Source organism: Notamacropus eugenii, chromosome 1 (assembly GCF_028372415.1).
Source record: "Notamacropus eugenii isolate mMacEug1 chromosome 1, mMacEug1.pri_v2, whole genome shotgun sequence".
In the NCBI taxonomy this organism is placed as follows: domain Eukaryota; kingdom Metazoa; phylum Chordata; class Mammalia; order Diprotodontia; family Macropodidae; genus Notamacropus; species Notamacropus eugenii.
This window is the reverse complement of record NC_092872.1, coordinates 208,547,288-208,571,701: the sequence shown is the minus strand read 5'-3', so window position 1 is coordinate 208,571,701 and position 24,414 is coordinate 208,547,288. Positions and strand designations below refer to the sequence as shown.

General features: G+C 39.3%; 1 protein-coding gene across 2 annotated transcripts in view; it reads right to left on the bottom strand.

The window, feature by feature from the left end:
• TNKS2 (tankyrase 2) overlaps positions 1-2,384 on the bottom strand; it is a 58,809-nt gene extending 56,425 nt beyond the window's left edge. The window contains exon 1 of one of the 2 annotated variants that reach the window (XM_072625144.1): positions 2,024-2,384. In XM_072625144.1, the coding sequence (XP_072481245.1) occupies positions 2,024-2,228 (205 nt within the window). In that variant the 5' untranslated portion in view covers positions 2,229-2,384. The remainder of the gene's footprint in view (positions 1-2,023) is intronic. The other variant, XM_072625141.1, reaches the window with a different exon arrangement.
• Positions 2,385-24,414: the final 22,030 nt, after the last annotated feature.

Genomic DNA, 24,414 nt, shown 5'->3' with positions numbered 1-24,414 from the left:
GAATGCAAGATACTTGAGGACAGAAACTGCTGCTTTTCTTAATCTCCCCAGTGCTACGTACAGTACTAGGCACATGGTGGACACTTAATAAATGTTGTCTGATACAGAAAAATGAAAAGTCAGCTTTTCCATGTAAAGTGGAACTACCTTACAGATGATAAGCAAGTTATTCAAAATCCTTATTACAAAATACAAGCAAAAACATTATAAGTGTATGTATGTATGTATGTGTGTGTGTATATCCATACACATATGCTTATTAGTCATAGAGAACCACCCAACATAGATATTTACAAAATATCACTGTATCAACATTACATAGTTTATAAAATGGAGGTTACAGAATTACTCTTCTGAATGGAAAGAAAAAAATGTACAAGTTCTATTCACTATTTTAAAACTAAGGAGTTCTCATTTAGATTGAATTTACAAAATTTAAATTAAAAAAAAACTTGCATTAACCTTTACTTTTACAGACTTTTCCCAGTTCTTGTCTCCCTCCCCTTTAAATTCTTATAATCAGTAATTGGAGGGCAAATTTAGGTGTAGGGGGTTGTTGAAAGGTAACATGAGGTCTCTGGATAAAGGTGGGGGAGGAGAAACCAACATAACTACAGACATCTAGATTATATTTTTTACCCATCTTCAAAGGCTTTTTCTACTAAATGCTTTCCTATCCCACAGACTGAGTGGACTCTAAATAATCTTATTTTCATATTATTAAATCAATTTGCTACATTCCCTCAAGTCAGGAAGCAGTTGTTTTACTGTAACCTACATTGCCTAACAGAAGTTCCGGAATGCTGGGCATGCCAAAAACAGAATCCATTAAAAAAAAGCCTTAGACACAATTGTATAAAATAGGAACATCAAGTCTTTGGTGATTTCCCATTTTGATTTTCCCATACTGCCCTTTCTCTCCCATGTTTTAGCAAGAGGATTTTTAAAAAAAGGGTGGGAGTGAGAGTCAAATTTGGTTTTTGTTCAAGAAAAAGGGAAACAAGGAAACAAAAAATTAGCACAAACTTTAAATGAAACAATACATGTGAACTTTGCAAACTGTAAAGTGATACACAAATGTCAGACTTTATTACTTCTTAGCAAAGATGGGATGGGACAGGACACCTTCCCCCCCCTCCAATGAAAAGTTTAGGTAGGGCTAGTCCCAAACAAATTCTCAAGTAGACGTACTAGGGGCCCACAATTTGTCCGGAATCCTTTTGTCCCACCCACTTATCAAGCTGGGCCCTTTTCTGACTACCCCCCTTCCCCCATTCCAAATCAAAATTTCCAAGTCCAGTGTAAAAGGAGACAAGTCCAAAGGTATGCCAGCCAATCTGCTGATCTTATTGTGTATTCCCTCTGTCACTCCCCCTCCCCCCTTAAAGTAATTTCACCCTCGATTTTCTAATAGCTCCAACTGGTCCTTTCCTTTCAGTTTGCAAAATTTTTTTATTATACCTATTTTTGTAATAAATACTCCTTGAATTGAATTATTCAAGTCTTACCCCCCGTAACTACTACATGAACGCTGCTGGTTATTACCCCCATTCTCCCCGTATTATAGCGTTTGCATTAGAACTAAGGCCTTTAGTGCCTTAACCCCACAATTTAATAGTAGAAATTTCTGGTAGGACACGAGTGAACATATAGGTCGGAGGGGGGGTGGGGGTGGCCAAGAGCCTCTCTAGCCTTCAAATCACCCCAAGAGTGAGTAGGGCAGCTCGTGGTCCCCGACCCAGTCGCTTTATCAGGACAGGAAATCCCGGTGACGAATTCGGGAGGTGAAAAACAAACAAACAAAACGCCACCTACATGGTGGGTGGTGTCAAGGGCCCGCAGCTTCCCCCATCCCCCTTCTCGGGGAACCTGGGCCCAGGGTTCTGCCGAGGAGTTCCGCCTGGGGCCCGGGCGCTGGGGGTGGGGTGTGGGGCTGCAACATCCCAGACCGCCCCAGGCCCGGGGCGTGGGGGGGAGCTGTGCGCTCCACTTCCGGCCGGCGGCGGTCCCCTAAGTTAGTTACCTGCGGCGAAGTGGAGGGGGGTGGACTTCCTGCCCGCCGTGTCGCGGCTGTTCACCTTCTCCGGGGTCACCAACTTTTTGACGCGCTCCACGTCCCCGTTCCGACAAGCCTCGAACAACTCCCGGGCCGCGGGCTCTACGGCCTCCCCCGCCGAGGCCGCGCCCGCGCCGGGTCCTCCCCCGCCGGCGCAACGGCGGCCGGACATAATCGCGGCCAGCGGCGGCGGCGACGGCAGGAGGAGGAGGGCGAGGCTCCCGGGGAGAGACGTACTCAGAGTCCCAGGCTGCTCCGTTCCGCTCCGCCCCGCCGTCACCGGCCCTGGCGCAGGACCATGGTCCCCCCCCTCCCCGCAGCGATCCCTGTGCCCAGGCCCCGGACGCCTCGAGCTCCCTCGGCTGCCCAGCCGCTCAGGCAGCGCGAGTCCCTCCCGCCCCGCCCCCCGCTCCCTGAGCGGCCGCGGCGACGGTGGCTGCAAAGGCCACTCCGGCTGGCTCTGGGGACTCCGGGAGGCTCACGGGACGGCCACGGATGCGCGTGCGCAGAAGCGACTGACGCGTCAGGCAGGTTTTGCTCAGAGGGGGGAGGGGCCTACAGGGAACTAGACTAGAGGAAGGAGGCCGTTGAGGCGCAGGCGGAGAAGGTCCAGGGCCTGGCTGCCATGTTGGCTGCTGGGGCCCCTTCCGCCCACAGTGCTCGGTTAACTACTTCTGCGCATGTTCTCTAAGGGGAGATTCATTTTTAAGCCTTTTGGCCTGCCGAGAGCGCTTGGGGACCTCGGCGCGGCGCGGAGGCCTGAAGCACCTTGGGGACCCTTCCTGAGGGAAATTTCCGGTTGTTTGCCTCCCCTCCTGTCGGCCCTGCCCCCTGCCTCCCCATTTTCTTTGCTTTTAGTAGCCGATTTCTAGAAAAAAGAGAGGCCCAGCCTGATTCCCGCCGTCGTGAAGGCCCGCCCCCCTTATTACTTTGTGTTCGCTTTCTACCTGGGAGAGGGATCCCCTAAGCAGCCCGCGCTCGGCAAGCCTTAGATCTCGATTCAAGGGCGGGCCTCGGGGATTCGCTCCTCTTTTTACACGCTTTGAGTGTAAACATCCCGAGGGCTAGGACTGTCTAGTTTTTGCTTCCCAGCCCGGGGCGGTGTAATTGTGTTTGTAGCCCCTTTGAGAGGAATACAAACACTTAGAAGGTGTGGTAAGAATGAGATGAATGAATGCTCGAATCCTCTCTGGACCCCTCGATTTTTAACTTCTCTGCTCGGACGCCGCGCGGTTCGGGGGCGCTGGGCAGTTACAACAGCCTGCCGTGGTCCGCCTGTCTCGAGTCTCTGCCCTAGCCAACCCAGGAATAGCCACGTCACCCCCAAGGAGAAAATCGTCCCAAGCCCTTCCTAACCCGGCCTCCTCCCGCCGTAACAGCCTTCTTACAACATACTGCTTCGCACCTACCCTCCTATCCGGTAACACTGGCTTGTTTCTTGAACGAGACACCGTCTCTAGACTGAGTTTTAACCGCCTGACATTCTCTCTTTTCTCCTCCCTATCTCTTGCTTTCCCTGGCTTCCTTCAGGTACCAGCTAAAAATCACATGTTCCACAGAGAGCTTTTCCTCAATGCTAGTGTTTTCTCCCTTATTATTTACATCCGAGCTTCTTGAAGACAGAGACAGTGTCTTTGTAGTCCTAGCTCTTAGAACCGTGGCTGGCCGAAGGTAAACGCTTAACAAGTATTTGTTGAATAATGATAAATTCTTTAGTCGATAGTAGAAATGTGGAGAGTACAGTGAGGGAATTGTATTTCAAATCTCACCCGAGAGGTACCTTGTCCTTGGACCTTAATCCTTTTTTTTTATAAAAATGAGAATAATAGCACCCAGCTCCCTGGGGTTGTGAAAATTTTGAGAGATAATAGGTTAATCACTAATAGGTAAAGTGCTTTGCAAACTTTAAAGCTTGGCTAAGTATAATATAATAAAAAAAGAAAAAAGGGTCTAGCTGCTAAAAACCATCCCCCAGCTTGTTTCTGAAAGGACTAGGCTTGAGGGTCTTTGTTACAAGATTTAGAGTTGTAAGAGCCTTTAGAAAGTCATCCAGTCTACCCTCTCCTTTTGGAAAAGTAATTCAGGCCTACTGAGGTCTCTAAGTGCTCTAGGCCACTCTAAGACTACAGGGATCCTATAGCATGTGTATATAATGAATGCATAATACTAAGGCCAGCTGCTTGAAGATAATGTCCCTTTCTTAAACCACCCCCTCAAACTACAGGCTGCTTTTTTGTGACTTTCTTGTCTTTTTCCTTCAAGGTTCATTGTTAGCATATTTCAATTATAAAAAAGGTTGAGTAGGTGGGGAAGGACACACAATGTTATTTGTCCTAGGAACTGCCTCCTCCTCCACTCTTTGTGTTCTTGAGGAGGAAAAACAGTATAAACTTTCAGCTCCAGCTTCTAGATCAAGATGCATTAGAGTCAAATACAAATTTATTTTTTTTTAAATAAAGCATATGATGACTATTGGCATTTTTGTTGTTGAATTCATTTTGGTGGTGAGTAGAAAATTGGTCTCAAGCCTCACATACTGGCTCTAAGTGCTTTAGGTCACTCTAAGACTACAGGAATCCTATATCGTCCCCAAGGAGTTTACAAGGTAATGGATGATAGCTATCAGATTCATACTGGGACTGCTTCATTTTTATTTTTGTATTTCTAGAGTCTGGAACATAGCAGGCACTTAATGTGTTTTGACTGATTGCTAATTGATACAGTTAGAGTACTAGCCAAGACAAATGTTTTAAAAAATGATTACATAGGAAGTATAGAAAGTTCAATTAGAGATCTTCAAGCCAAGGCTAGACATCACTAGTCCACTATGTTGTAGAGAGGATTTTTGTGCAGATTTAATTTGGACTTGATGGCCTTTAAGGTCTTTTCCATCTTTGACACTCTGAATACGTGTAGAGCAATGAGAAGTGTATAGAGGAGGAAGCTGCCTTACCGGAGACATCAGATGTTAAAGCAGTTTGAGGTTAGTGAAAAGAGCTTGCTAGAACTTTAGGGATTGTTACCTAGAGAATTTATATGAACTAACAAAAAATGAAGTAACCAAAGAAGAATAATTGTAACATCCATATTATAAAAATAAAAAATTTGAGGACTTTTAATAATGAACAGAACCAGAACAATTTATATAATAGCAACACTAAAACAGTACTTTGAAAGCTGTAAGAACTATGATCAATACCATAACCATTCATGATTTCAGAGGACTGATAATGAAACATGTTATCCATTACAGTCAGTAAACATTTTTTAAGTTCTAATACGTGCCAGGCACTATGCTAAGCGCTAGGGATATAAAAAGTGGCAAGACAGTCCCTGCACCCAAGCAATTCACAATCTAATGGGGGAAACAACAAGCAAAAATTTACAAAAATCTATATACATGATAGGGAAGGGACTAGAATGAAGAGACTGGAGAGGGCTTTCTGTAAAAGACAGGATTTCAGTTGGGACTTAAAGGCAGCCAGGGGAGTTAGTAGATAGGGAGCAGGAGGGAAGAGTAGTCCAGCATGTAGGACAGCTGGAGAAAATGCCTGGAGCCTTAAGATGGCCTATCTTGCTTAAGGAACAGCCAGGAGACCAGTGTCACTGGATCAAAGAATAAATGTTAGGGAGTAGTTGTAAGAAGACATGTAGGAGGGGGCTAGGTTATAAATGCACTTGAATGCCAAACAGAAGATTTCATATTTGATCCTGGAGGTGTTAAGTGCCACTAGAGTTTATTGAGTTGGGGGTGTGTGGTGAGGGGGATTGGGAAGGTAATATGGTTAGACCTGCACCTTAGAAAAATCACTTTGGTGACTGGAGGATGGATTGCCGTGGAGAAACTTGAGACAGGTAAACTCAGTAGTAGGCTATCATATAAAGGTGATGGATTTAGGATGTAGAATGAGACATATATTTTATATGCAGCCATTTAGGGAATTTGTTTAGCTTAAATGGGAGTAGGAGAGAAAATAGATTTCTGGTTTGTTTGTTTTTTTTAGACAAGTGGGAAGACCCACAAATGTGAAATGTTGTATAAACTTTCAGATAAGGTTACTATATTATTACTTTTGCTGTTTGTTTCATCATCAATAAAACTTTTTAAAAAGAAAATTTGTAAGCGTAAATAACATCACTACTTTTCTGGTATTGCAGTGACTTCTGTAAATTTTTGTTTTGTCTCTTTTTGTTTTGTGAATTTTTTCATAGAATGTCAAATTCAGGGAGAAGTCTCAAAATCCATCTAGTGCAATATGCACCCACACAAAAAACCCCTCTACAACATAACTGGCAAGTAGCTTCACCTCCAGCAATGGAGAACCCATTACCTCCTGAGACAGTCCATTCCACTCTTGGATAGGTCTAATGGTAAGAGTTTCCTTATGTGAAGTCTAAATATACCTCTTTGCAACTTCCACCTGTTGCTCCTAGTTCTTCCCTCTGGGGCCAAACAAAACAAATCTAATCCCTCTTCCATGAGACAACCTCTAAAAATACTTGAAGATAGCTATCATGTCACCATACTCATTACTGTAATTCAATCATACTCTTGCACTCAATAACTGGTCATTTTCTTCAACAGCAATAATGAGATTTCTCAAATATATATACATGTGCACACATAAATAAAATAGCAAGCATATAAGCTAGTTTACATAAATGCTTATGTTTATTTAAATATGCATATGTTTATATATTTGTTAAAGGGGAGAAAGAACCCCTGATAATCGGCAAAAACTTCATATCCTCCTTAGTTCCTTTTCTCAGACCTTTGTGTTCTGAGACAATTGCTCCCACCTAGTGGTTTAAAAAGCACACAGACTTTTAAGGATTAGTAGAATAGAAAAGAATATGAAAGACCAAGTCATTTTCAATTATGCATAATTTGGAATTTATCTGCTAATATTAAAAAAAAAATGACCAGTGGAAGTAGTGACCTGCTCCCTATCCATGCCTCTTCCACTTGGACTTTCAATTATCTTCGCATTATTCCCTAAACCACTTATTGGCCTGCTCTATGATATAGTGAAGTGCCCTTCCCTCCCCGTGCACCCCTCCCACCCAGGTCTCCTTTGTGTATTGTCTTCCCTCACCAGAATTCGAGCTTCTTCAGGGCAAGGTCTGTCTTGCCTGCTTGGATTTGTCTTCTCATTGCTTGGCACAGAATAAATGCTTAATACATGTTTCTTGTCTTCTCCTTAATATGTTAAATCATATTAAATGTAAGCACTATAGTACAAGAATGTTTGAAAATTCCTTGTTTGGAAACAGAAAATGGTCAACTAGAGCTATCAGTATAAAAGGAACCAGCTTAGATAGTATGATTGGCTATATCGATTGATTAGAGTATGATACCAATTGTGTGATTTGTTGTTATTGTGGCCATTTTGGGGTTTTCTTGGCAAAGATACTAGAGTGGTTTGACATTTCCTCCTTCAGCTCATTTTGCAGGTGAGGAACAGTCACCTAACTTGCCCAGGATCACAGAGTGAGAAAGTCTCTGAGGTCAAACTTGAACTCACGGAAGCTGAGTCTTACTCCAGGTGCCGAATTCTACTCATTATGCCACTTAAATGACTAATTACATTGTTGAAAGAAAAGTCAATTGACTTTGCTCTTTCATAGAGACAATCTCTCTTAACTTTGGGTCAACCATTCTACAAATAAATGTCATTGGTCACTGGGAGTCTGAGGGAATCTAGAAACAAAGACACATCACATATACATTGTCCCTAGTGGACAAAATTTAGCACATTTCTTGGCCTCAGTTTTCTCATGTGTAAAATGAATATTTAGGACTATATGATGTCTAAGGTTTTCTCTAGCTCTAAACCTATTAAGGAAAGGGTAGTGAGCCCCTCATGTGGAGAGGGGCCACATATGGGGACGGTTTATCCTTGTGTGGCTTGAAGGGAGACAGAATAGACATCTCTAGTCTCTTTTCTCCTTGGCTTTTTCCAAGGGAGGCTTTCATTCTTGCAAGTGGGTAAGCAAGAAATTGGGGGCTAAGGCCACTCTGATCTCCTCAGATAGAATACTGGGCTAGAAGTATATCTTATCTGCTTCCTTAAATATTGTTAATCTAAGGGGATATGATTGGGTTCCATGCAACTTTTGATAGCTTTGTCCTTTTGGGAATAAGGATCCTAAGCTCTGTATACAAGGCTTGACCCCTTCTCCACCTAATACCAGTTCTACAATGAACACACATATAGCAAAGAAACCTATTTATACAAATCAACAACAAAACAGAAATAAGGGAATGTATACAAGGGAGAATATATACCAGACAGTATGAGAGTGAAGAAGCCCACTGAGAGTGAAGTAACAGCTCAACCAACATCTCACTGGAGGGGCAATTACCTGAAATCTCTAGAGTAGCGAGTGGGGAATAGGACCATGATAGAGACTGCCAGCTCCTCACATGTTTTCTCAGTCTTTCCTTCAGCAACTTGAAATGGGGTTGGTTTCTTCCGTTTTTGTTCTCAAAGCAGGAAGTCAGAAGCACCCAAAGCAACTTGCAGTTTGAAGAGTCTTGAAGAAGACTGATGCTTCAAGAGTCCCAAAAGGAACTGACCAGGAAAAGGGGGACCAGATGAGAATTGAAGCTCCTCTTGTCAACTCCATCCTACCTCTCATTCAGGATAGGGCATTCATCTCCACTAATGAGGAGAGAGTTCCATAACAATGAGTCTTGACATAGGGGTTATATCTATGATTCTATGGTCCTACATGCCTTATATTGCCTTTATAAATTAAGGACTACACACTTTGTGTTGTGTGATTATATATTGATTGAATCCAGGAACTTGGAAGTTTGTATGTTAAAATAATTCAACATTTCCATAGCACTTACAGATGTTCAAAGTACTTTCTCACAACAAGTCTATGTGGTAGATGGTATACATGCTATTATCCCCATTTTATGGAAAAGGAGACTGAGGCTTAGAAAAATTAAGGGACAACTATTGTCATAAATCATTTAAATATCAGCTAGGCCTCAAAACCAAGTTTCCTGACTCTAAACCTAGGACATTTTACATTAATGCTATATTATGGGTTCTTCAGTGTTTACAATGTTTTATTTTTAAATAAAAAATTAACATTTTAAAATTTTGATTTCCATATTCTCTCCCTCTCTCCAGCCCCCCCCCCACCCATTGAGAAGGCAAGCAATATGATACCCATTATACATGTGAAGACCTTCAAAATATATTTCCATATTAGCCAGGTTGCAAAAAAAAAAGCAAGAAAAAAGTGAAAAAAAGTTTAAATCTTCACTTAGAGTTCATCAGTACTTTCTCTGGAGAATGGAATTATCATGGATCATTGCATTGATTGGAGTGGCTGAGTCTTTCACAGCTGATAACTGTTACAATATTGCTATTACTGTGTACAACATCCTGTTAGTTCTGCTTACTTCACTTTGCATCAGTTCATAGAAGTCTTCCCAGGTTTTCCTGACCCTATCTCCCTCATCATTTCTTATGGCTCAATAGTATTCTATCACAATCATTTACCACAGTTTGTTTAGCCATTTCCCAATGGATGGGTATCCCCTTAATTTCCAATTCTTTGCCACTACAAAAAGAGCTTCTATAAATATTTTTGTACATACACGTTCATTTATTTTTTCTTTGATCTCTTTGGAATACAGACCTCATAGTGGTATTAGACAGTTCCAAATTGTTCTCCAGAATGATTGAACCAGTTCACAACTCTGCCAATGTTGCACTGGTGTATCTATTTTTCTACATCTCCTCTAGCATTTGTCATTTTCCTTTTCTGTCATGTTAGCCAATCTGAAGGGTGGTATCTCAGAGTGGTTTTAATTTACATTTTTCTAATTATTAGTACTTTAGAGATTTTTTTTCCCCACCCGACTATTGGTAGCTTCAGCTTCTGAAACTTACTTGTTTTACCCTTTGACCATTTTTCAGTTAGGGAATGGCTCTTATGTTTACAAATTTGACTCAGTTCCCTATGTATAAACAAGGAATGAAGGATTTATCAGAGAAAGTTGCTATAAAATCCTCCCCACCCCAGTTTCCTGATTTACTTCTCATTTTGGCTGCATTGATTTTGTTTGTACAAATGTTTAAAATTTCATGTGATCAAAATTATCCACTTTGCATCTCTCACAACCCTCTCTATCTCTTGTGTAGGCATACAATTTTCCCTTATCTATAGATATAACAGATAATTTTTTTCCATGCTTCTCTACTTTGCTTATGATATCACCCTTTATGTGTAAATCATATACCTGTTTTGATCTTATGTTAGCATACAGACAGTTCTCACTTTATATAAGTAGACTGTTCCACAGATCTCTATTTAGAGCAATTTTTACATTGTGTGAATTTTCCCCTTCCCACCTACTTCATTTAGCATATATGACAAAAGCATAAACAAAATAATACCTTAATACAAGTCACAAAATATACCAAAGTGCAGATATATTAAATACTGTACCATAATAAGCAGAATTATGAGATGAAAGGTAAAGTTAATAATAAAGTATGCAGAGTACATACAGTAAAGTTAACATGTGTGCAGCATGTTGCCCCTTGAAATCACTCCTGATCCTTAGGTTATAATAATGAGGTAGTGTTAGTGGAAAGATACACCACTTTTATATTTTCATTAAAATCATCCATATGGGGAAGGTGACCTGGGGATTTATCCAAAATCAGTAAAATCTTGAAAGGAATACCATTATCATCACAAAACTTTACAACTTCCTGAATGAAATAGTGTATAAACTATTATTCAAAGATGATAAGGGTTATCCATGCCTTAGTGACATAATACTAAGGTAATGTTGCCTTTCTGATTCCTTTCAATGCTCTGGGATTTTCTGAGTGGCTCACAAGAACATATTTTAATTTGCAAGTCTTAGATGCATTACTTTCAAGCAGAAGAGTAACTCTACTTTTCAAAGCTTTATGCCCTAGCAGAGGTTTTTTTTCTCCACTGAGTGATATAAGTTTGAGATGGCATTTTTTGAAATAGGCCAGTTTCTTTCATATTAAAGAGTTGCTCCAGCAAGTTGGGACCTTCATCTGTAATATTTTTTTATGCAGGAACCCTGGGACATTCTTTGTTGCTTCCATATCTGCTCTAGCTTCCATATATGCTTTTTTGTTTGCTGCTTCCATATCTGCACTAGCAGCAGCCTCTCCACTTGCACGTAATGAAATCCTGCACGATTTTAAAATCCAAACTAACTACTTCTTGCTGTAGATAGATGCCTGTGTTCCTCCAGGGTACTCTAACTTTAAACCTACAAAGAGGCTTTGAACCTTCACTTAATTTGTCATCAAGTTTAAAGGAATATTCTTCTGAGTCTGGTCATATCCATATAGTTAATAGTTTCTCCATCTCTCAAATAACATCTTCTCTTTGTTTCAACAGATAACTCAACTTCATGCAAGCACAGCCTTTTTCATGTTCCTTTATTTGGGCAGCATCCTTCACTACTGTGTTCACAGTCAACACTGCAGACTTAAGTCACTGCTATAGATGACAATTTTTGTCCTCCATATTTTCTAATTCTTTTCATTTCCAAGTTTAGTGACTTATTATTAAGAAATGGTTCACTTTCTCCCTCAAGAACACATTTACACCAGCCATGATGAAAATATGAGGATGACTATTGAGTACTGGTGAGGGTGAGAACTTACTTAGAGATGCTTCTCACTGTTGTTTATGCTGCCTACGTGGTACAGCAACTTATTGTACAATGCCTACTTTCAATGTCTGTTTTGTATAAGGAATTTTTGCAATTTTTTTGTAATGTAGATTTCTTTCAGAATTCTTTACATAAAGTTTAATTTGTGTAATGCTCAAAGAGAGAAATGGCTATATGGTGTGAGATGTTAGTTTCTGCCTAGTTTCTGCCAGAACGCTTTCCAGTTTTCCCAGCAGTTTTTGTTGAATAGAGAGTTCTTGCCCCCAGAGCTTGGATCTTAGGGTTTATCAAATGCTAGATTACTTGGTCATGTATTCTGTACTTAATCTATTCCACTGATCCACCATTCTATTTCTTAGCCAGTACCAAACTGTTTGATAGATTTCAAACCATATTGCAAAGTGGTAATCATCAAACCACTTTGTAATATAGTTTGATATCTGCTACTGCCAGGCTACCTTCCTTTATATTTTTTAATTAATTCCCTTGATATTGTTGATCTTCCAGGTAAATTTTATTATTTTTTATAGCTACTTTAAACAGTAAACATTTCTGCAATTGTTTAGATCTGTCTTTATTTGCATGAAAACTGTTTTGTAATTGTGTTCGTATAATTCCTGGGTGTGTCTTGGCAAGTAATTAATACTGTTTATTTTAAATGAAATTTCTCTTTCTATCCCTTCCTGATGGTTTTTTTTTGCAATATACAGAAATTCTGATGATTTATGTGGATCTATTTTATATACTGCAACTTTGCTAAGGTTGTCAATTGTTTCAGTGACTTTTTTAGTTGATTCTCTAGGGTTCTCTAAGTATACCAAAGTATTATCTGTAAAGAGTGACAATTTGTTTCCTTGTTACATATTATTATTCTTTTAATTTCTTTTTTTCTTGTCTTATTGTGGTAACTATTCTATTACAATATCGAGTAATAATGGTGAAAATGGGCATCCTTGCTTCACCCCTTATCTTATTGGGAAGTTTTCTAGTTTATCCCCTTTCATTACACATAATACTTGCTCTTGATTTTATATAGATACTATTTATCAATTTAAGAAAAGCTCCATTTATTCCTAAGTTTTCTAGTGCTTTTTAACAAGAATGGATATTGTATTTTGTCAAAAGCTTTTTCTGCATCTATTGATATAATTAATTGATTTTTTGTTCTTTTTATTATTGACATGGTCAATTATATTTATAGTTTTCCTAATATTGAACTAGCCCAACATTCCTGGGATAAATCCCACATCCACCTCTGTGATGTAGATATGCTATGGACTCCTTGTTAGTGTTTTATTTAATATTTTTGCATTGATATTCATTAGAGAAATTGGTTTATAGGTTTCTTTCTCTGTTTTTGCTTTTTCTGATTTAGGTATTAAAACCATATTTGTGTCACAGAAGGAATTTGGTAGAACTTTATTTTTTTTCAAAATGGTTTGTGTAGTATTGGAATTAATTGTTCTTTAAATATTTGGTAGAATTCACTTGTAAATCCATCTGATTCTGGGGATTTTTTATAGGTATTTCATTTCTGATGAGTTCAATTTTTTCTCTCTTAAGAGAGGGTTATTTAGGTATTATACTTTTTTTTCTGTTAATCTGGTCAATTTATAGTTATTTATTTCACTTAAATTGTCAACTTAATTGACATATAATTGGATAAAATAACTCCCAATAATTGCTTTAATTTCATCTTTCATTGGTGGTGTATTCACCCTTTTCATTGTTGATACTGGTAATTTGTTTTTCGTCTTTCTTTTTTAAAATCAAATTTACCAGTGGTTTATTTATTTTATTGTTTTTTCCCCCATAAACCAGCTTTAAGTTTTATTTCAGTTTTTTGCCTTCAAAATTATTGATCTCTCCTTTGATTTTCAGGATTTCTATTTTTTTGCTTAATTGAGGATTTAAAATTTTTCCTTTTTCTAAGTTTTTTTAGTTGCATGTCCAACTCATTGATCTTCTTTCTCTCTTTCTCTCTCTATATCTTATCTGTCTATCTATCTGTCTGTCTCTCTTCATTGATATAAGCCTTTAGAGATATACATTTTACCCATGTACTGTTTTGGCTATATCCCAAAATTTTTAGCATGTTGTCTTATTGTTATCATTTTCTTTAGTTTATCAATTTAAAAATTAAACAATCAGAATTATTTAATTTATCAATAATTTCTATGATTTGTTATTTGACCCATTCATTCTTTAGGATTAGATTATTTATTCTCCAATTGAACTTTTAATCTATGCTTCCAAGGTCCTTTATTGAATGTATTTAGAATATTTTAAAAGGACCAGAGTACTTTCTACCACCTGATAGTGATTATCTTTTACTTTGTTTTTATTTTATTGTTTTAAATTTATTTATTTAACTTTTAACATTCATTTTCACAAAATTTTGGGTTCCAAATTTTCTCCCCACTTGTCTCCTTCCCCCACCCCAAAACACCGAGCATTCTGATTGCCCCTATCACCAATCTGCCCTCTCTTCTATCATCTCTCCCTTCCCTTGTCCCCATCTTCTCTTTTGTCCTGTAGGGCCAGATAACTTTCTGTACCCCATTACCTGTATTTCTTATTTCCTAGTAGCAACAACAGTACCCCACAGTTGTTCCTATAACTTTGAGTTCCAACTTCTCTTCATCCCTCCCTCCCCACCCATTCTCTTTGGGAAGGCAAGCAATTCAATATAGGCCATATCTGTGTAGTTTTGCAAATGACTTCCATAATAGTTGTGTTGTGTAAGACTAACTATATTTCCCTCCATCCTATCCTGCCCCCCCATTGCTTCTATTCTCCCATTTTGGGGAGGGATCCTGTCCCTCCCCAAGAGTGCTGACTTCAAATTGCTCCCTCCCCCCATTGCCCTCCCTTCCATCATCTCCCCCACCCTGCTTAATCCCTTCTCCCCCACTTTCCTGTATTGTAAGATAGGTTTTCATACCAAAATAAGAGTGTATTTTGTTCCTTCCTTGAATCAAGAGTGATGAGAGTAAACTTCATGTTTTTCTCTCACCTCCCCTCTTTTTCCCTCCACTAAAAAGTCTTTTGCATGCCTCTTTTATGAGAGATAATTTTTTCTCCCCTTCTCCTCCCAATATATTTCTCTCTCACCGCTTAATTTCATTTTTTTAAAGATATGATCCCATCCTATTCCATTCACTCTGTGCTCTCTGTCTTTGTGTGTGCATGCGCACGCACGTGTGTGTGTGTGTGTATGTAATCCCACCAACTACCCAGATACTGAAAAGTTTCAAGAGTTACAAATATTGTCTTTCCATGTAGGAATGTAAACAGTTCAACTTTAGTAAAGTCCCTTATGACTTCTCTTTGCTGTTTACCTTTTCATGCTTCTCTTCATTCTTGTGTTTGAAAGTCAAATTTTCTTTTCAGCTCTGGTCTTTTCATCAAGAATGCTTGAAAGTCCTTGATTTCATTGAAAGACCATTTTTTCCCCTGAAGTATTATACTCAGTTTTGCTGGGTAGGTGGTTCTTGGTTTTAGTCCTAGTTCCTTTGACTTCTGGAATATCCTATTCCATGCCCTTTGATCCCTTAATGTAGAAGCTGCTAGATCTTGTGTTATCCTGATTGTATTTCCACAATACTTGAATTGTTTCTTTCTAGCTGCTTGCAATATTTTCTCCTTGACCTGGGAACTCTGGAATTTGGCCACAATGTTCCTAGGAGTTTCTCTTTTTGGATCTCTTTCAGGCGGTGATTGATGGATGCCTTGGATACTTATTTTGCCCTCTAGTTCTAGAATCTCAGGGCAGTTTTCCTTGATAATTTCATGAAAGATGATGTCTAGGCTCTTTTTTTGATCATGGCTTTCAGGTAGTCCCATAATTTTTAAATTGTCTCTCCTGGATCTATTTTCCAGGTCAGTTGTTTTTCCAATGAGATATTTCACATTATCTTCCATTTTTTTCATTCTTTTGGTTTTGTTTTGTGATTTCTTGGTTTCTCATAAAGTCATTAGCCTCCATCTGTTCCATTCTAATTTTGAAAGAACTATTTTCTTCAGTGAGCTTTTGAACCTCCTTTTCCATTTGGCTAATTCTGCTTTTGAAAGCATTCTTCTCCTCATTGGCTTTTTGAACCTCTTTTGCTAGTTGAGTCAGCCTATTTTTCAAGGTGTTATTTTCTTCAGCATTTTTTTGGGTCTCCTTTAGCAAGGTGTTGACCTGCTTTTCATGCTTTTCTTGCATTTCTCTGATTTCTCTTCCCAGTTTTTCCTCCAGCTCTCTAACTTGATTTTCAAAATCCTTTTTGAGTTCTTCCATGGCCTGAGCCCATGGAATATTTATTCTGGATGTTTAGGATACAGAAGCCTTGACTTCTATGTCTTTCCCTGATGGTAAGCCTTGTTCTTCCTCATCAAAAAGGAAGGGAGGAGATACCTGTTCACCAAGAAAGTAGCCTTCTATGGTCTTATTTTTTTCCCCTTTTCTGGGCATTTTCCTAGCAAGTGACTTGACTTCTGAGTGTTCTCTCCACCCCCACCTTGCCTCTAGATCCGCCCAGCCAGGGCTTGGGGTCTGAGATTCAAATGCTGCTTCCCAGCCTCAGGGCTTTCAGCGGGGACAGGGCTGCTATTCAGTGTGAGATTAAGTTCAGGTGCTCAGGTAGGGGCAGGGCCACCACTCAGGGCTCAGTTCCCTCAGGGGGTTTATGTGGAGGCCTTCAACAATGGATCCAAGCTCCTGCCTGTTTTGGGAGCCCCTGTCCCCCACTGTCCCCACTGCTGCCTCCTGAGGGGGCCTGAGTTATGGAGACACCCTGTTCCAATCTCAACCAGACAAAGAGACCCTCTCACTGACCCTTGTCACCTGTGGGTGGAGGGACCTGTGGGGCCGCTGGAGATTCTGTCCCTGAAGCCTGCTCGGATCTTCTCCTCTCAGTGCCGCGTAGCCAAGGCAGGGCTGGGCTCTCCTCTGGGTCCAGTGCGTGACGGACCTTTCGCATCAGGTTTTCAGGTCTCTCTGGAACAGAAATCTCATCTGATCCATTGTTCTGTGGCTTCTGCTGCTCCAGAATTTGTTGGGAGTTCTTCTTTACAGGTATTTTATGGGCTGTGGGTTTCGGAGCTAGCATATGTGTGTCTTTCTACTCCACCATCTTGGCTCCTCCCCTGATTATCTTTTACTTACTAGTAGGTTACTCTGATTCCAAGAAGAGGGAATAAAAAATGGGATGTTGTGGGTCATACAGCAAGAAACATGGGAGAGAATGAAATTATCTTTGATAAGCTAATATAGAATAAAAGGATAAGTGTATTTTATATGTACATGTATATATGTGTGTGATATATATACAGAGAGAGAGAGAGACAGAGAGAGAGAGAGAGAGAGAGAGAGAGAGAGAGAGAGAGAGAGAGAGAGAGAGAGAGAGAAATAAGGCCTAGTAAAAGAATGGCTTTGGTGGTGAGGTAAATCTTGACAACAGTTGTCATCAGAAGTCTCAGTCTGGATCTAGACTCAACCTCAAAAGAGCTTTGCTCCTTCAAAGTTCAAAAGGGGCTTATGATGTTTATTTCAGTGAAGGTTTGCCATTTCAAGACATGCTCCCTGATTATTTCCTTTGAAGATTCCATATATTCAGTTTTAGTAGCTACTATTATTTGGACATATGTGGCCATTAGGATTATCTCCCCATGTTTCTTTGCCCAGATGTTGTCAATTGTGATGCAAGCTATTTAATACATACCTCCACAGTTGCATAGATTTTTTTCTTCTACAGAAATATAACTCTACTAAAATAATATTTATTGGTTAACTTTGACCATTCCTTATCTAAAGCCAGTGCCAGTTTCTTAGCAAGGTCAATTTTTTAATGCCTTCTAAGAATCCTGAGGCTCCTCATTAGTCAACTATGTTATGTAAAAGGTAAATACAGAAATAGAAAATTGATTAAATGAATTAGATTCACCCATGTACAATATGATATCTTTTGTTCAACCTTTGATTTAGTACTTTATTTCTTTTTGTTGTTCCTTGTCTTCTCTCTGTTATTGCCAGGGTTGGAAATAATGTAGAAAAAACTTGAATTTATTTTAGTACTTTGTTGGCCCAAACAGTTCCAATAAAAGCTATGGGAAACAGACTTGTGTTTATAATATAGTTAAAATTCCAACTTCTAACTCCAAATGGAGGATTAAATAGTGATTAAGGCATATTATTCCCTCTTCCCATCCCTATCACCCAAGTGTTACTATTCTTTCACCTTCTCCAAATGTTACCCAGTGATCCAAGGTGTCTTAACTTTGCTGTTATTTATCTTTGTCATAATATCATTGACATAGTACTGCTCATGTCTAGTTCAAACTTTTGAGAGCAGTCCCATTTGTCATCTGGATAATTTCCTTACTGTACTTGTATATCAAGCACCTCAATTCACTTTAAGATTATGCTGACCAAACTTCCTTTGGTTTCAAATTCCACTGGACTCCCGGGGGATAGTCTACTTCCTGCCAGTGAATCTGGTTTGTGTCTTAGCTCTAAGAATTATGTCTTACCAGCACCTCCATTTCTTGAAATAATTGTTTGAATAAAATAAAGCTAGATTATTGAAAGATAATCCACAGCTATCACATTTATTTTAAAACCATAGAGATGTGTCCTGAATCATTTGTTGCTGAAGCTCTTTCCTCTCCTTTTCTCCTACTTCTATACTTTACTGCTTTTTCTTCAAGTTAACCCCTTGGACTATAACATTCCCTCATTTTTTAATAAAATACAAGTAAGAAAGTAAACATAAACAAATGAGAAATGTATTAGGAGGTCCAGAAGTTCACAAATGGTTCTTAACTATTATGCTCATGCCATTATCTCCATATGTGGTATCTCATCATTAATCTGCTCTCACTGTGATGGCTTATGTTGGCCATTCTATATAATCTTCAGAAGAGTAATGAAAATCTAATCAAGTTCATTCCTCAGAACAGCCCTCTGAGTCAAACATTAGTGAAATCCCAGTCCGTGGTGGGATGATACCCCAGTAATCAGGTTCAACTTGAACATGTTCTTACATGGAACCAAGGAATCTTCTCCCTTTTATGCTTATCTATAACCTCTAGATGGTGCCAGAGGCCTCTAGTTTGGTCCCATGAGGAATTAATAGTTCAGTCACTCTCTACACATTGAAGAAACTACCCAGTGATTTAAAGGGAGATTGTTCAAAAAAATTTCACTGTGTCACATAAGTCAGATTATAAAGGGTTTTATACTGTTCAGGAGAGACCCAAAGAGCTCCCTCCACTGGGGATAGAAAGTCTGTATCATGATTATAGACATAGACTAATGATTGGTAGTACTTACACACCCTAAAATTCATTCTGAGAGAATTCCGACTCTCCAAAGGATATTAAAGCTGTGTGTAATTTCTCATGTGCAATATGTGGATGCCATTCTTATCTTGGAAGCTATGGGTAAGAGATAGGAAAAATAACACCTGGGCCTGAGGTGACCCAATCAGTATCTGGACTCATTTATCTACTGATAGAGGCAATTGGAGAATTGATTCCTCCTGAATGACACTCAAATCATCCTTCATCCCCATTCATTAAAAAAACTACAGTGACTACAGGGGTTTCTTGTCTTTATTTGGTTCTTCCAGTAATTTGAACAATCCACCATTCTGACATGCCTAAAAGAAAGCCAACCATGAGGAGCCTCAGGTTTCTTAGAAGGCATTGAAGAATTGGTCTCTGTAAGAAACTGGCACTGCCTTTAGATAAGGAGAGATGTGAACATCATTTATACAATCTGTCAGAGGCAGGCTCTGTCTATAGTAACATGCCAGAAATCAACTCATGTCTTTTGCTTATGCTTCATTAGCTCCAACAATTCTGGAAATGAGATTAGGTAATTGAATTGAGGCTTTTGGTTATATTCCGAGACTTATAAAAACATAAAATTCCTTTTTGCCAAATGGTTTATCATTATACATATTCACTACAGTTCACTGTCCATGATCTGGAGCAGAACCTTACTGGAGTTGTAAGTCACCATGTCACTTCTCAGCCAATAGTCAGTAAGTTACACACTGCAAAAAATATTCTGAGTGATTTCATATTGTTGAATGACAAATGTTAGAACTACTAGTAATAGGAGAAGTGTATTCACTCAGACCAGTGGCATTGACCCAAACTGATTGAAGCTATTTTCTCAGGGTTCTTAAGCCAGACCACCCCCTTACGTTTCTGTGATTTAGCAAAACCAATTCAAACCAAACCAAACCAAAAACACACCCACCCACACAAGGCAGGGGTTAGGACTGTGAGGCCCAGAATACAAGCCAATTACTGGGGTCCCTGGAAATTTGCACAGGAGGCTGATGTAGTTGCCTTATTTTAGACCATTCCAATCCTTCAAATCACCAACCTGCAACAGTTGTCACAGGCTATGAGTATGTATTTCAAGTAGCCACGTATTAACTAGACTGGTGGGACATCCGTGCCTGGGTAGATACCAAGGAATGGCTGCTAGTCCTCTCTGGATGTAAGATGATCAGGGTAAAAGAGTACCATAACATGGGGGTGGGGAGGCAAAGATTGAAACCTGGCAGACTTTGTTACCAAAGAAGAGAAGGACATTGCATCCCTAGGCCCTCTGGAGAAAATATAAGAAATTACTGTGGTAACCTTAGGAGAGTGGATAAGAAAGAAGTGTTGCCAGCTTTATGTAAATGGGAAAAATGAGGCATGTATGTACCTTAGTGAATATAAATTCCTGTATTTCAGAGAGAAGCTAAAAATTTTAGCTATGTTAGGCCCAACAGGCTTGTTGTTCCTCTTCTCTCCCTTCCCCTCCCCCCAGAAAATAGCTGATAATTGGAACCATGTAGATCAATTAAAGCATTTAGGTAAGCCAATGTTTCTGTTAAATTTTAACTAAACCCAGCTATGATAGAGGAAGGTGTGGGAGTAACACTTTTCTCTAAGGAGTGCAAAGAGAAATTTGTTTTTGTTTTTTCTTTCTTTCTGTGTTTAGAACTGAAAAAACTCCCAAACAACATGGAGCTCACAAAAGATAATTTTCTACTTAGAAAATTTTAGTTTTTTTAATGCCATCACCATATACTATAAGTAAGATTATTAATTTTTTTTGGACAAGATCACTAGATCAGTGAATGCAGTAGAAAATTTATTTGTTTTGCTGCTCTGTCATTTCACTTGGACTCTTTGTGACCCCATTTGGGGTTTTCTTGGCAAAAATACTGGAGTGCTTTGTCATTTCCTTCTTTAGCTCATTTTACAGTTGAAGAAACTGAGGTAAACAGGATTAAGTGACTTGTCCAGGTTCATACAGCTAGTAAAGTCAGGAAAATGATGAGTCTTCTTGACTCGAGCCTGTCACTCTATCCACTGCACACCTAGCTGCCCACAGTAGAAATAGTAAACCTCAATTTGATTAAGGTTTTTGACAAAATTTCTCATTCTGTCCTTCAGTATTAGGTTCAGAGATTAATATAGATTAATATAGCAGATTTAGAACTGGCTGCATGACCAGACCCAGAGAGTGGTGATTAATAGATGATATTAACCTGAATGGATATTGCTGATGGAAGGCCATAGGGCTCTGTCTGTTGCCCAGTTTTATTGAACATTTTTCAGTGGCTTGGATGAATATAGGTTGATCAGATTTGAGGATGACACATAACTGGGAGATATTGGAAATCATAGTCACAGTTCAATTTATATAGTATTCATGTAATGGGTGTATTGGTAAATGTTCAGTAATGAGCTCTCCAAAAAATGTATCCATGACACCCTTTTAAGTTTAATCTATGTTATTAATGTTTTCTCCATCATTTTCTTAAGTCTAGGCAATGAAGAAAGCAAGAAATAAAGTCTTGTTTCTAATGTTTATCAATATTTGAGGATCAATATGAAAATTTAAAAATTTTCTCCAACTGGTTTTAGCACACCTTTGTTTTTTTCTTTACAAAGTGCTTAATACATATTAACATATGTCATAAGTTAAGATATCATCTCCATGTGTATCATCTGGACTTCATAATCCTATGATGTAGGAAAATCAGGTATTATCATCATGTTACAGATGGAGAAAATGAAGTTCAGAGACTGGCGACACCTTAGATCACCTTGCTTAGCCCCAGGTGGCAGACCTAGGACCACTGGGTTGATTTTTTCTTCATGTAAGGAAAAAATTCCTAATGACTTAAGCTGTCTAAAAGTTAGTCAAAAAGGGTTAATTAAGTATTTACTATATGTCAGGCACTGTGCTAAGTCCTAGGGATATAAAGGACAGCAAAAACAGACCCTTGACTCAAGGAATTCACATTCTAATGGGGGAGACAACATGTAAGTAGGTAGGTACAGTCTGTCTATATATCTATTTATATATCTATGTATCTATCTGTGTACTAGAGGAAAAGTAATCTCAGAGGAGAAACTACAATATTAGTACCTTGGGGAATCAGGAAAGGTCTCCTGAACAAGGTGGAATTTGAATTGAATCTTGAAGCAATCCAGGGAAACTAAGTGGTAAAAGAAAAGAGGGATACCTTTCCAGGCATAGGAGACAGTCAGTGAAAAGGTATAGAGCCGATAGAGTGTACTGTGAGAGGAAAGAGAAGTAGGCTATTGAATTATAGCATGCACAAAGGGGAGTAAAGTGTAAGAAGGCTGGAAAGATCGGAAGGGCCAGGTTGTGAAGGACTTTAAATGTCATTCTTCATGAGACCTTTATATTTGATCCTGAAGGCAAAAGGAAGTGGTTGAAGTTTATTGTGTAGGAGGATGACCTGGGCTTTAGGAAAATCACTTTGGTAGCCGGATAGATGATGAACTGGAATGGGGAGAAGCTTGGGGAGAAGAGTTAGACCAATTAGAAGCTACTACAATAGTCTAGGTGAAAAATGACGAGGGCCTGAAGTAGTGAGGTGAGTGTATGAATGGAAAGGAGAAAATGAGAGCTGTCGTGAAGATTACTTGTAGTGAACAACAACAAACTCAAACACCTAAGGTTTCTACATGCCTCAGGAAATAGTGAATTCTCCAGATCTAGAAGTCTTTGAGGACATTCTGGATAATCACTCTTCAGTGATATTGTATGAGGGACTCTTTCTTCATAGTTCATTGTCAGATAACCCCTAAAAGTTCTTTTCAGCTCTGAAATTCTATGACATTTACTCAGACAAATATGATGCTGGAGTATTGGGAATGAGACTGCCACTGCAAAAGTACTTGGGATAAACTTATGCGTTATTCAATTTGCTGACTTACCTGGAATTGGCTGGATTCCTTTGGATTGTTTAACTTTTAGTTAATCAATCATCCAGCATTTATTAAGGGCCTAAATGAATGCCAGACATTTGGGATATAAATGAAAAGTGAGACATAAGTTTACAATCTACTTTTTGGACACCTTTAAGAATAGAAGCTAACTGTGGTTCAGTTGTTTTGTCGTGTCTGACCCTTCTTAACCTCTTGAACCATAGCACACTATTCTGATGTCATATCTTTTAGCTTTGAGGGTTTTCTTTGCAAAGATATCTGAGTGGTTTGCCATTTCCTTCTTCAATGGATCACCTTTTGTCAGAACTCTCCACTACAGCCTGTCTGTCTTGGGTACCCCTGCACAGCAGAGATCGTATTTCATAAAGCTACAGGACCCTCTCCCCTTTCCCCCTTCCCACCATGACAAGGCAGTGATTAGAAGAGCAGAAGCGAAGAGTGATGATTTCTTTGCACTTTTCAATTTCCATGTCAGTTTCACCTATGTCCCTTGTACATCAGAGAATAATTAGTATAAATTTCTTTCTAGTACAAGCCGGCCAGATCTACTCCTGTGGTTCAGGTTCTCCTACCTAAGGAAGGAGTGCAATATCTCAGCTGCCCACCAGGTGGAAACCTGATTGAGTCACCACCTCAGTGACCTCTTCAGTTTCTACAAGCTTACATGCATGTGAGAGCCTTCCTCAAAGGTTGCAACATCTGAACTGTCCACTAGAGGAGGATGTTCAACCTGTAGATGCCTAGATCATGCTATTAACACAGAACAGTTTGGCTCAGCTAACATTTGCCAACTCTGGAATTTGAAGTGGAATATTACTTAAAATATTCAAATATCAAATCTTTGGTCTGTATTTAGCTCATTAAAAAACACCCTCAGTTCATGACCACCACATTTGAGGATTCAAAGATTTAGCGTAATATGATCACTCATTGTACTTAAAAAAAAGTGAAAGGAAATAGATCAAGTGCTCCAATACAAAGCTGTATGCCTGCAGTCATCGGCTACAATTTCTTCTATTTACCCTTCCGGGTCTTCGTGTGTGTGTATGTGTGTGTGTGTATATGTGTGTGTGTGTGCACATGGGAGAGAGAGAGAGAGAGAGAGAGAGAGAGAGAGAGAGAGAGAGAGAGAGAGAGAGAGAGAGAGAGAGAGAGAGAGAGAGAGAGATTCCATACTACATTGGCACATGGCTTGTGGGAAAAAAAAGAAAAGAATAGTGGAAGGTAGAGGGTATCCATACCCCATTTTAGGATCAAGAATTATATCCAAGAGAAAATGGGAGATGACAGTGATGGAAATCAGCCTCGTTTTCTGGACTCAGCCCAGAAATTCACAGTAGTTTGCAGTTTTGGCAATTTAGTATCATCTCTCCTTGTAACTCTTCCCATCTGTTCCAGGGTG